The following is a 14,034-nucleotide window of genomic DNA, read 5'->3' as shown; positions in this document are numbered from 1 at the left end:
TATCCAGATTTGTTCAGTTAGGGATGTGTGTGCTGTTACTCCCTTCTGCAGTGCCCATGACAGCCATCATTCATACAACACTGTTCTTTTCCTCACTGAACCTAGATTTAACTTTAGTAATTTTTCTCCACCTAGCACTGCATGTAGGTAGTTCTAGTTCATGATAATTGGAGAACTCTGTCATTTCTGCCTGAGAGGGTGGAAACATTGGTGGCACAGACCATACCGTCTGTTTGAATAGTTCAGGTCTGAGAAGATGTGTTCGTGAATTAGAGCAACAGCAGTGGGGCTGGAAAGTAAATGATGAGAGATGAAGAATTCAAGTAAAATTGGCCAGCTAAACTCGATGTTGAGGGGAAGGGAAGGAGGGAGAAATAAAAACATCCGATTATACTCCATAGACTTAGGTTTTAGGGTGTGTCTAGTATACCCTTAGTTTGTAGAGGGGGAAGAATGAGGGAAGATAACTAACTCTAGTGGTATTGTTAGCACAGGACCCCAAATATCCTGTCCCCAGGAGATGTTTCATAAAGCTAGTTTATTCTTAGGAGAAATTGCTGCATATTCTGTATGTACTTACAACGAAGAAACCTATATTTCGAAGTCAGGTTTCCCTTCCGTTTTCTACTTTGTCAGAGCTTTTTTTTTTTTTTTAAAGATTTTTTTATTTGAAGTGGGGAGGGACAGAGGAAAAGGGAGAGAGAGAATCCCAGAGCAGACTCCCGCTGAGCGAGGAGCCCAGTGCAGGTCTTGATCCCAGGATCCTGAGATCAGGACCTGAGCCGAAATCAAGAGTCAGATGCTTAACCGACTGAGCCACCCAGGCACCCCGTCAGAGCTTTTTATTTGTTGTCTGGTGTTATAGTGATTATCTGATAATAATAAGCTAAATAGTATGGCATATAATGTAAAAATGTTCCAAGACACGTTGTTTGAGAGTCAAGAGATTCTCCTATGTAGTAATTTGTATTAGCATTTTTTGACTTCCTATTTTCTGTCCTGGATAGTGAGCTCCTTCAATATACTATCTCTGCTTTGTTTCTGCTTCCAGGACCTTGCCTGTGCTTCAAACGTACTCTTTTAAAAATTAAATCATGATGGTGTTGTCTCTAAGTTTTTCTATTTTTCAATAGTCAAAGAATCTGAGTCTAGAAGATATGACGACAAGTGATGAAAACTATGTGGCTGGGTTGATAGACTATGACTGGTGTGGAGACAGTTCATCAACAGGTGTGGCCACTCCTCAAACACCACAGGTTGGTTATTTGTATTATTAGTATTATTTTTTAAAGATTTTATTTTTATTTATTTGACAGAGAGAGACACAGTGAGAGAGGGAACACAAGCAGGGGGAGTGGGAGAGGGAGAAGCAGGCTTCCCGCCGAGCAGGGAGCCCGATGGAAGCCCGATGCGGGGCTCGATCCCAGGACCCTGGGACCATGACCTGAGCTGAAGGCAGACGCTTAACGACTGAGCTGCCCAGGCGCCCCTATTTGTATTACTATTTAAAGCAGTGTATGTTGTCTTAGTTTTAAAAACATCTAGACTCTAATGTGAGTATGTGTAGTAGCTCCATGTAATATGCAGTATTGTGTATGTGCTTGCAAATCTACTGAATTCCTAATTCCATTGAAAACATTAATGAGAGATTGTTGGAATATGAATGAAAGAGAAGCCAGTTATTTCCAAGTTGAAGAAAGCCAAGATTCCATTTTGGAGCACTTTACTCCTCCTCGTTTCACTTTTCTTGTCCTTTTTCTCTTCCCCTCTTCCCCTTCCCCTCCTTCCCCCCCTTCCCCTCCTTCCCCACCTTCCCCTCCTTCCACTCTTCCCCTTCCCTGCCTTCCCCTCCTTCCCCGCCCTTTCCTTCCCACCCTCCCATTCCAAAAATGAGGTATAGCTTGCATGTAGTTAATTATTCACCATTTTAGTGTACAATTCTGTGTGTTTTGACAAATACATACAGTCATGTAACCACCATCAAAATCAAGAACAGTTCTATTGCCCCTCCCAAATTCCCTCATGCTTCTTTGCAGGCAACTGCTTATCCCCCCAACTCAAAGAAGCAACTGATCTGTCTTGTTCTTTAGATAAGCCCAGTTTACTATTTTTTTAACACATTGCTGGGCTTAGTTTGCTAAAATTTGTTTAGGATTTTTGCTTTTATGTTCTTAGATGAAATTGTCCTATAACTTTTTTTCTTCTGAAAATTTTAATTTTATTATTACAAAAGTAATACATGGATACATTCATCCTGCAAAACATTCAAACAACATAGAACAATGTAGAATAATGAGTGAAAGGCTTTCTTCTCTTTTTCTTTTTTTTTTTTTAAGATTTTATTTATTTATTAGAGAGAGAATGAGAGATAGCATGAGAGGGAAGAGGGTCAGAGGGAGAAGCAGACTCCCTGCTGAGCAGGGAGCCCGATGCGGGACTCGATCCCGGGACTCCAAGATCATGACCTGAGCCGAAGGCAGTTGCTTAACCAGCTGAGCCACCCAGGCGCCCTTTCTTCTCCTTTTCTTGCATTCCATCCCATTTTGTATTAATCTTATCTGATTTTGATATTGTGATTATATTAGTCTTTTAAAATGAATTGGGATGTGTTCCTTTTTTATTCCCTGGGATGGTTTTTTAAGAGCTAGGGATTATATTTTCCTTGAATGCAGGTAGGACCATGCAGGTAGTATGAATTTTGTTACCAAACCTATATGAAATTACAAATTATTAAAGGAGACTTTTGCTTCTCTAGAGCCAAGGTCAGGACAGACACATTTTTGCACCAAACTCCTTTCCAAGGCAGATTTATATTTAATTCACCCTTTCATTTTTAGTGAAAGCCCCTTCTGGCTCTTCTTGAGAGCTTTGGTTCTAGGTCTAGGGCTTCCATGGTTGTTGAAACCCATGCTGTCAGTTTTCCAAGATAGTAGGTAGATGCCCTTAGAGCAGTGGACAGTTTCAGCCTTCATTACATCTCTGGATTCCTGCTCCTCTTTTCTATTCGGACTCTGAGGATTTTCCTTACTTTTATGGCAAGTTCAACCATAAATTCAAAAGGATTAATAAATATTTTGTATCCAACGTTTCTTTTTTTTTTTTTTTTTAAAGATTTTATTTATTTATTTGACAGAGAGAGAGACAGTGAGAGAGGGAACACAAGCGGGGAGAGTAGAGAGGGAGAAGCAGGCTTCCCGTCAAGCAGGGAGCCCGATGCAGGGCTCAATCCCAGAACCCTGGGATCATGACCTGAGCCGAAGGCAGACGCTTAACGACTGAGCCACCCAGGCGCCCCAGTATCCGACATTTCTTTTAGAGTATTTTAACATGGTTTTTCTGCTCTAACATTGACTAAGCTTTTATTTTTTGGTACATCTTGAGATAAACCACGGCAATCTAAGCATGGGAAACAATTCTTAGGATTTATTTGTGGCCATTCTCAGTATTGCCTGAGATCTGGGTATGTTTAACATTTAACCTGAAACATGTTGAAATGATCTGTCAATAGAACAGACTAAAGTGATCTACATGTACTAAAGAGAACTGAATATTCCATTTTCAAATTTCCTGATATTGCCAATAATATCCTTTTGAGAGTATTTCATTTTAATAAAAATGGTGCAAGGTAATTTGCAAATGATTAAAGCATGTTGTAGAGAAATTGACTTTTCTTCTTCGTCAGTGTGCTTTATCCAGGAACTTTTTTTTCCAGTTTGCCAAGCATTGGACAGAATCAAATGGTCTGGAATCTAAATCATTAACTCCAGTATTATGCAGAGCATCTGCTAATAAATTAAAGAACAAGGAGAATGTATATACGCCTAAGTCAGCTGTAAAGGATGATGACTGCTTTGTATTTCCTGAGCCAAAGACTCCAGTTAATAAGAACCAGTATAAGAGAGAAATACTCTCTACACCAAATCATTACACTGCACCCTCAAAAGGTATTTGCTATGTGGACTAATCAGTGGTAAAATACTTTAAATTCCATTCTTCTTACCATCTAAATAAACATAACAGGTCAGAAATGACTAGCATTGCTCTCAGAAATTTCTGCTTTTTTATCGTATGTTATTTGCATTGGCTGAAATGAAAGCATATTAGTCAACTTCTAATTTTTCTTAAGTGATTTTTTTTCTCTTTTTCACATATATAGAGTTGAATTTTAGCATCATAGAATATCAAAGCCAAAAGGCAAGTTAGAGCTCATTTCATCCACCTGCCTTTTTCACAGCCGAAGAACCTGAGACTCAGACAAGTGATTTGCCCAAGGTCATATATCCAGGTTTAGACTTTACTTTCTCCTTTGCCCCCACTTATCATGGCTAAAGCTAAAGTCTCTGCTGAGCCCTTCTTACTCATATAGATCTTCAGTTCTGGTATCTGATCCTGCTCTTACCCATATCCCAGCAGACAGGCGAGACCTGTGATGTCCTTCTGGATATCTAGATCTGTGTCCGGATATTACAACTTTCTCATTGCCCTTGGTTTCCTTGTCAGCTCCAATTATGTAAGCTGTTTCCTTTATGACACCTCAGTGTTTTCTTGCTGGCCTCATTTGAGCACATTCTATTTTGTTAACATGCCTCTTAAAACACAGTGCTTAGAACTGAACCCCTTTTTCTAGTACTGGGTCTCATCTGGATAAGGCAGTAAGTGTTATGAGAGTAGAAATTCTGTCTGCCATGTTCATTGCAACATTGTATAGTACGTAGTAGGGGCCATGTTTATTGTCTGGTATATAGTAGGTGCCCAATGCATTGTGTATGGTAGGGTCATATCTGTTGAATGAAGGAATTAATAAATTAGAGCCTGAGGGGTTTTATTTTTTATTTTATTTTATTTTTTTCAAGATTTTATTTATTTATTTGACAGAGACAGACACAGCGTGAGCGGGAACACAAGCAGGGGGAGTGGGAGAGGGAGAAGCAGGCTTCCCGCCGAGCAGGGAGCCCGATGCGGTGCTCGATCCCAGGACACCAGGATCATGACCTGAACTGAAGGCTTAACGACTGAGCCACCCAGGTGCCCCAGAGCCTGAGGGGTTTTATTTATCAAGATATATAGTCTATGTCACTTTTTAAAATGACCCCTAAACATTTTTGGCTTTTTTTCCAGCAATTGTGATATACTTTTTTTTTTTTTTTGAGAGAAAGAGCTTGAGTCCACGGGTGAGTGGGGAGAGGCAGAGGGAGAAGGAGAGAGAGACTCTCAAGCAGGCTCCACGCTTAGCCTGAGATCATGACCTGGGCTGGAATCAAGAGTCAGAGGCTTAACTTACTGAGCCACCTAGGAGCCTTTATATTAAGAGCCTCATGAACCGAAATTCTGAAACATTGCCATGTGAACTGCTGCTAAATCACATCCTGCCATTGTGCTTCCCGTTTACTAGAGGGCCTGATAACCAGTTCCAGAGCTCTATTTCTTATACAGATAGTATGAAAAACTTTGTCAGAATATTTACTGGAAGTTCTATTTTTATGTTAATGGTATTCTCTCGTTCATCAACTCAAACAATACTTTCCCCAGAATTGTGAGGCTAGTTTGGTGTGATAAGCCTTTGTGGCTGCCTGGGGTTGTTATGAGGGGAGATAAGTCTGGATATAGTGGCACCTTGTTGTAGCTGCTACTGCAGTTTTTCTTAATGGGGTTGTTTCTCTTCTGTTATTTGTTAATATAGCTACAACATCCTATGTGAGTCAGGGAGTTGGGTAGGGAGATAAGTGGACTTTGACTCATTGAGGGCTTTTTTTTTTTTTTTAAGACTTTGATGCTTATAATCCCTTCTGTTACTGTGTGTGTGTGTTTTAACTTCAAAAAAATTTTTAAGGATTTATTCATTTATTTTTTAGAGAGAGAGTGTGAGTGTGCGTGTGTGTGTGTATGCACACGCGTGTGGTGGGGGAAGGGGCAGAGGGCGAGAGAGAATCCTCAATAGACTCCTTGCTGAACACCGAGCTTGACATGGGGCTCAGTCCCAGGACCCCGAGATCATGACCTGAGCTGAAATCAAGTTGGCTGCCCAACTGACTGAGCCACCCAGGAGCCTCTGTGTTTTTTAACTTTTTATGTAATTCTGAAGGTTTTGACATATGGATAGTTTGGAATTTATAGTGTTAAAGTGTCATCAGTTTGCGTATCTTGCCCCTGTGAGAAAGATTGTGTTGGTCAAAAGGAATTATTGGCTATTTTTCTTTATTTTATTTTTATTTTTTTATTTATTTTTTTTAAAGATTTTTTATTTATTTATTTGAGACAGAATGAGAGAGAGAGAAAGAGAGAGAGCACATGAGAGGGGGGAGGGTCAGAGGGAGAAGCAGACTCCCTGCTGAGCAAGGAGCCCGATGTGGGACTCGATCCCGGGACTCCAGGATCATGACCTGAGCCGAAGGCAGTTGCTTAACCAACTGAGCCACCCAGGCGCCCCTCTTTATTTTATTTTTAAAGAATTTATTTATTTGAGAGAGTGAGAGCATGAGCAGGGGGAGGGACAGAGGGAGAAGCAGACTTCCCGCTGAGCAAGGAGTGGGGTGTGGGGCTTGATCCCAAGGACCCTGGGATCCTCACCATAGCCCAAGGCAAATGCTTAACCGACTGAGCCACCTAGGCGCCCCTGGTTATTTTTCTTTAAACATAAGAGCCACCTGTGGAAGCTAGTGGTTGAAGCCCCAATTGGTAGCTTCCATTCGTGCTTTGCATTTGACTTTGACTCTGAGTCATTTTTGATATTAGCAGTAATCACTTTACTGAATCTTGTACAATCCAGTTAGTGACAATTTGTCAAAGAGTGTGTGTAGTAGTAGATACTCTTTGTGTACAAAGATGAAAACTATTTTCAGAGATACCCATGAGTGATCTTATTTTCTTATTCTTGTAGAACCAGTAAAAACAGTGCTGAATAAGTAATAAACAAAACAACACCTCTAATGTCTTTTTAAAAACTTGATATCCTATACGTATTATAAAGTGCTATTACTTCTAAAGGGCATGTAACTTTTATTTTTTTATTGTTATGTTAATCACCATATATTACATCATTAGTTTTTGGTGCAGTGTTCCATGATTCATTGTTTGTTCATAACACCCAGTGCTCCATGCAGAACGTGCCCTCCTCAATACCCATCACCAGGATAACCCATGGGCATGTAACTTTTAGATCATGAACAAAAAGTTAACTAATCAGTGGTAGCCAGATTTGTTATTGCGAATTTGTCACGAACTGGATACAAACACCCTAGTAGAATCAAACACAAAATTCTAGAATAGGGAATATAAAAATAACCAAAGCTCACAGCTGTTTAATAACTTTTGTCAAGACTTCACAGGGACTGTTCTCTTTGCCTAATAGGAGTTGAGTAGGACTAGGAATTGAATTAACACCTCTCAATACTGTTTCACTTAAAAGCATAAATTGGATTCTTGTATAAATACAGATCGACTTATTTATAGAAAGGAGAATCAGTAGTCATAAAATCTGTATTTATATGATCTATTTAAATTTGTCATTTAATATTTATAATAATAATTTTAAGGATGGCCTCAGTTTTGCAGTGAAGGAAAAAGAGGAGCTACACATGCAAAGTAAAATGATTTTGTTTTTATTATAAATCACATGGAAACATTTCTTTAAATAATTAGAGCCTTAACAGCACTGGCCAAGTGATTACAGTATTTCTGAGTCAATGAATAAGTGATGTATGTGTTATTGATAGAAGTTTTGAAACTGTAGTATGTCACCTGCATGTGGTTTGTGTTTCTTGTTTTTCTAATAGCCAGAAACCAATGCCTGAAAGAAACCCCAATTAAAATGCCAACAAATTCAGCAGGAACAGAGAAGTTAATGATAGGTGTCATTAGCCCTGAGAGGCGGTAAGTGTTCTGTTTTTTAGGTTCTTTGATCTTCAGTATATGTAACCTGATTTCCTTTTTTCATGTATGATAAACCCCATTAAGGTAACAAACCATTGTATAAATTATGTTGGAGACTGTAGGAATGTCTAGCTGAATGACGGTGGTCTGTGTCCATTCCTGGAGCCATTGCTGCTGCCTTCCTCATAGGGTAGAATTCTGAAACTCCTCGGGAGTAGGACTGGCACCTTACCATATGGCAGGCTGGGAAGACAGTGGCGCTGGCCCCAGCCACATAGTACCCTTTCTGAGGCCCATCTCTTCCTATGCTTCTGCCAGTAGAATATAGATATCCACTAACAGAGAGCAGTTACTCAAATAGTAAAGATACCAACGAGTGTTTCAGAGAAAACTCATTCCTCTTGTATGGACAGTTCTGCAGCATTGGTGACCCTTCCTTGTCTTTTATAGCTATTTTATTTTATTTTATTTTATTTTATTTTATTTTATTTTATTTTATTTTATTTTATTTTATTTTATTTATTTTTAAAGATTTTATTTATTTATTTGAGAGAGAGAGAATGAAAGATAGCATGAGAGGGAAGAGGGTCAGAGGGAGAAGCAGACTCCCTGCTGAGCAGGGAGCCCGATGCGGGACTCGATCCCAGGACTCCAGGATCATGACCTGAGCCGAAGGCAGTCGCTTAACCAACTGAGCCACCCAGGCGCCCTATAGCTATTTTTTTTTTTAAAGCAGTATCCATTTTGAGGACAGATGGGGAAATTACACCATAAACTAGATATTAGACAGTACTATGGCATTATTATTAATTTTCTTGATGTCATGTTGGTGTTTTGGTTATATAGAAAAGGTCCTTATTCATTGATTATGTATGCTGAAGTGTTTCAGAGTGAAGTCTCATGATATCTTCAGGCAGGTTACTTTCAGATGGTTCAGCAAAGATGCACATATATTTAATGTATTTACTTATCTATATACGTAGAGAAAGCAAATGTGGCAAAATATTAACAACTATTGAATCTAAGAGGATATATGGTTGTTTGCTATACTGTTCACTCAACTTTTCTGTATATTGACTTTAAAAAAAAAGGCTAGGGGAAAAATAATTTTGCCAAGTGGCAGTTGGCCGAGGGGAGGAGTGATGACTACGTTCCAGTGGGAGATGGCTTTTGTACTCCCTGGGGAGTGAGGTGGTCCGACCTTGGCATGCTCGAGTGGCCTTTGAGGGCCCCAACTGGCAGGAGGCCCAGCTTTACTCATGGATTTTTTTTTTTTTTTTTTAAGATGTCGCTCTGTGGAACTGGATCTCAACCAAGCACATGTAGAGGATACTCCAAAGAGAAAAGGAACCAAAGTGTTTGGGAGCCTTGAAAGGGGATTGGATAAGGTTATCACTGTGCTTACCAGGAGCAAAAGGAAGGGCTCTGCCAAAGATGGGCCAAGAAGACTAAAGGTAAGTGGACTGGAATTCTTTAATATGGATTTCTGAAGCTGACTGCTAACTGGACTTTTTTTTTTCTAAGAAGTACTGAATGAATGAATTGATTATTTTTTATTTTATGCGTTTTGATGCAATGGGCTTTGAGAGTGCAGAGGTAAATTATATATACTTGCTCCTTTTAAGGAGCAAATAACTATAATTAAAATACTCAGAGCGATTAATCACAGAGGCAACATGGAGGTGGGGAAGCATGGGGCAGAGATGAGGAACTGAGAGCTGCCTTGAGGATAGGGACTTGAGCTTAATTGTCATATCTCTGGCAGTAGGAGAGTCCCTGACACATGGATACCTTTGTAGGCCCTCAAAAAATATTTCAATGCATGGGAAGTGAATTTGAACTTTGAATGTGGTGTATGTGAAGAAAATAGTGAGCAACAGACTGGGAAGGTAGGCCGAGAGGTCCTCACAGGCCTAAGAGATTTGGACCTTATTTGATAGTCCTGTTATGCTTTAAAAGGCTTAATGTGTCAGTGGTGTGGACAATATGGTAAATATTGGTAAAGGAAAGGAAAAAGAAGTTATTAGTGGATATAAAATACTTCTTACTCTCTTGGATTCTCTCAGCATTCCTTCAGACATCTAATGAATGACATGTTTATTTGGGGGAAGTAAGAGGTAAAGATATGAATAAGACACAGCCCATGTCATTGAGGATCTCATATAGTGGCAGTGAAGACAGGCAGGGATGTTGCTCTGTGCTGTAAGAAGAACATGTCCCAAGAGGTGTGGGGCGCGAAGGAGGGCAGAGAAGATGGCAATGTTCCCTGTGGTTTGGGGAGTGGGTCTGTGTTTAGTTTTTGCACTGAGACTCTCATTGAGAGCAAATCTGGGCAGGTTTAGGGAAGGAAAATGATGAGCTGTTGGGCAGAAGCATGTTTCAGGGGAGAATGTTCATTTATGTCCTGGTTAAAGTGGAAGAAGATAGGATTTCTCCATTAATATTTGTTGCCTTGTTGAACTTGTATAATGCACTGAGAAGTTTTGCACTGTCCTTTTGTTCTAAGATTTCTCTAGATGGAGACAGTTATGAAATATTTCAAACCCTGACATTGGGATTAAGAAAACCATAGTGTCATTTCTCTGAAAAACATTAGATAAAATTAAGGAAACATGTCCAATCATATACATTATTGAGAGGCTAAGCAGTATCAAATACTGATGGATAATATGCTAAAAGTGTTCACCTGTGTAAATTGTTTGGAAACTGAATGCATTTTCCAGTAGGAACTGCCATGTTAGTTGGCTTTCCATGTATTCTCTAATACTTTCAGGATATAGGTTGGGAATGAAAAGACCTGGGTTCTAGCCTCAGCTTCATACTGTGTAGCTTGGATAAGTCATTTTATCCTTGACTGCCTCAATTTCCTTATTTGTAAAAACGAGATAATTTCTACCCTGGCAATTTCACAGAGCTGGGGTGTGTAAACAAAGCTGTCTCTGTGAGATGAACATGAAATGCTCTATTATAAAAGGCGCTCCAGTGTTGAGTAGCATTGTTTCTATCCATGTTGAGCATTTTAACCCCAATGGAGTAGAACCACAGTCCTAATTAGCACACACCTAACATTGGAAACTTGACTAACTTTGGATCTTTGACTCTTTATAATGCTTTAAGTTTTTGCAGAACTGCAGAGCTTGCTTTAGGAAATTAGTTTCATTTTTTTCTTCCTACCTCTTGTATTAAAAAATTATAAACTTACGGAAAATTTAAAATGATGGTACATGGTACAAAGAACACTAGGTTGTTAAGAGAGCAAATCATATGTAGTTAAGCCCTCTTTGTAGGAAGCAATCTGTAAAAATCTGAAATTTAAATAGATTAGGATTAATTCTTTATTTTATAAAAGGAATCACTAAAATTGTGATTTAGAAGTGTTCTGCTTATTATCTTGACAAAGCCAATTTAGTTTGGTGAAACAGCCCTGGGTGGGAATCCAGCAGATGGAGGGTCCTATAACTTTTTTTTTTTTTAAAGATTTTATTTATTTATTTGAGAGAGAGAGAATGAGGGATAGAGAGCACAAGAGGGAAGAGGGTCAGAGGGAGAAGCAGACTCCCTGCTGAGCAGGAAGCCTGATGTGGGACTCGATCCCGGGACTCCAGGATCATGACCTGAGCCAAAGGCAGTCGCTTAACCAACTGAGCCACCCATGCACCCCAGAGTGTCCTATAACTTGAAGCTGGGTTCCTAAACTCCAGTCATTTAACTCACCTTCATATTGGCATATCATCTGCACTGTTATTTATCTGGCATTTCTTTATCCCTCTCCCACTCCCCCTGCTTGTGTTCCCTCTCTTGCTGTGTCTCTCTCTGTCAAATAAATAAATAAATAAATAAATAAATCTTAAAAAAAAAAAAAGCAGAGGGAGTGGGAGAGGGAGAGGCAGAGGCAGGCTCCCCACGGAGCACACGGAGCAGGGAGCCCGATGTGGGGCTCGATCCCAGGACCCTGAGATCATGACCCGAGTCAAAGGCAGATGCTTAACAACTGAGCCACCCAAGCGCCCCCAAGATGGCTAACTTTTTAAAAACTTGAGTTTATTTATTTTTTATTATTTATTTAAAGATTTATTTATTGTAGAGAGAGAACATTTGTGTGAGTTGAAGGGGGCACAGGGAGAGAGAAAGGAGAGAGAATTTTCAAGCAGACTCCCCACTGAGTGGGGAGTCAGATGTGGGGCTCTATCTCCCAATCTTGAGATCGTGACCTGAGCCGAAATCAAGAGTCGGACGCTCAACCGACTGAGTCACCCAGGCGCCCCTTGAATTTATCTTTAAAGAAACTATATATTATTAGTGTCTGCTAATTACGTTTTTCCAAATCAGATTGGAACAAATACATAAATACTAAAATAAAAATACAGTTGACCCTTTGAACAACATGGGTCTGAACTGTGTGGGTCACTTATATGTATATTTTTTTCAACAAATATATAGGAAAATTTGGGGGGTGATTTGCGACAATTTGGAAAAATCAAAAACCACGTAGCCTAGAAATATCAAAAAAATTAAGAAAAAGGTATGTCATGAATGCATAAGATATATGTAGATATTAGTCTATCTTATCATTTACTGCTCTAAGATATAAACAAATATATTATAAAAAGTAAAATTTATCAAAACTTATGGACACAAACATACCATACATGGCACCATTTGCAGTTGAGAGAAATGTGAACAAACTTAAAGGTGCAATATTAAATCTTAATTGCATTAAAATCACCTGTAATACATATCGTATTACTATAATAATTTCATAGCTACCTTTTGTTGCTCTTGCTGTGAGCTTGTGTTTCGAGTATCTGCTTAAAACGCTGTGTGATGTGGGGCACCTGGGTGGGTTGGTGGGTTAAATGTCCATCTCTTGATTTCGGCTTAGGTTGTGATCTTAGGGTCCTGGGATTGAGCCCTGCGTTGGGCTCCCTGCTCAGGGTGGAGTCTGATTGTTCCTCTCCCTCTGCCCCTCCCCCTGCCTGTGCTGTCTCTCTCAGATAAATAAAAAAAAAAATCTTTAAAAAAATAAAGTTAAATAAAATCCCATGAAAAACACTGTGTGATGCTAATCATTTCCATGTGAGCAGTTCGTCTCTTCAGTAAATTGCGTATCACAATAAAAAATGATCTCTGGCGGTTCTTGCATATTTTTTCATCATTTTAGTGTAATGCCACAAACCTTGAATAACGCTAGGGGACCCATATGAAATGCTGCTAGTGATGCTGGAAGTGCCCCCAAGAAGCACAGAAAAGTCATGACATTACAAGGAAAAGTCATACTATAGATTGAGGTCTGCAGCTACGGTTACCCACCATTTCAAGATAAATAAATCCAGTAAAAGGACCATTGTTTAAAAAAAAAGGGGAAATTCGTGAAGCCCTTGCTGCAGTTATGCCAACAGGCACAAAAATCTTGCACTTTTTGCAAAATGCTTTTTTTTTTTAATCTCATTGAAAACGCAGCTTTTATGTGGGTGCAGGATTGAAAGGCAGATAGAAAGGCATACCTCTAAACTTTAATATGATTTGAGAAAAGATGAAGTCCTATTATGACAACCTAAAGCAAAAGGAAGGTGAAGTATCTAAAGTTGGAGAATTTAATGCCAGCAAAGGATGGTTTGATAATTTTAGAAAGAGGTTTGGTTTAAAAATAGTCAAGATCACAGGAGAAGCAACTTCTGTCGACCAAGAGGCAGTAGATACTGGTTCCCAGATGCCATTAAGAAGTCATTGAGGAGAAAGGATATCTTCCTGAACAGGTTTTTAATGCAGACAAAAATACCCTATTCTGGGGAGAAAAAAATGCCACGAAAGATATTTACTAGTAAGGAAGAAAAACGAGCACCAGAATTTAAGGCAGGGAGGGATAGGCTAGCTCTATTGTTTCATGCAATGCAGTCAGGATTATGATCAGGACTGCCCTTTTTTATATAGCTGCTAACTCCCAAGTCTTGAAGGGAAAAGATGCCCACCAGATTGCCTGTACAAGAAGGTCTGGACGAGAACCCTTTTTCTGGATTGATTCCATCAGTGCTTTGTCCCTGAAGTCAAGAAGTACCTTGCCAGGAAAGGAGTACCTTTTTTTTTTTTTTTTAAAGATTTTATTTATTTATTTGACACAGAGAGATAGAGAGAGAGAGAGAGAGCACAAGCAGGGTGAGCAGCAGG

General features: G+C 39.4%; 1 protein-coding gene across 6 annotated transcripts in view; it reads left to right on the top strand.

Annotated features, from left to right (window-relative positions):
- Positions 1-14,034, top strand: part of MELK (maternal embryonic leucine zipper kinase) — an 88,366-nt gene that overhangs the window by 68,899 nt on the left and 5,433 nt on the right. For all 6 annotated transcript variants that reach the window (XM_073881340.1, XM_073881342.1, XM_073881337.1 and 3 more), the window contains 4 exons: positions 1,134-1,256; positions 3,713-3,944; positions 7,773-7,869; positions 9,155-9,323. In XM_073881340.1, the coding sequence (XP_073737441.1) occupies positions 1,134-1,256; positions 3,713-3,944; positions 7,773-7,869; positions 9,155-9,323 (621 nt within the window). The remainder of the gene's footprint in view (positions 1-1,133; positions 1,257-3,712; positions 3,945-7,772; positions 7,870-9,154; positions 9,324-14,034) is intronic.

This window comes from Callorhinus ursinus, unplaced genomic scaffold (genome assembly GCF_003265705.2).
Source record: "Callorhinus ursinus isolate GAN/ISIS: 27379988/994484 unplaced genomic scaffold, GSC_fseal_2.0 scaffold42, whole genome shotgun sequence".
Taxonomy (NCBI): Eukaryota; Metazoa; Chordata; class Mammalia; order Carnivora; family Otariidae; genus Callorhinus; species Callorhinus ursinus.
Note: the sequence above shows the minus strand (reverse complement) of the source record. Positions and strands in the feature narration are given on the sequence as shown.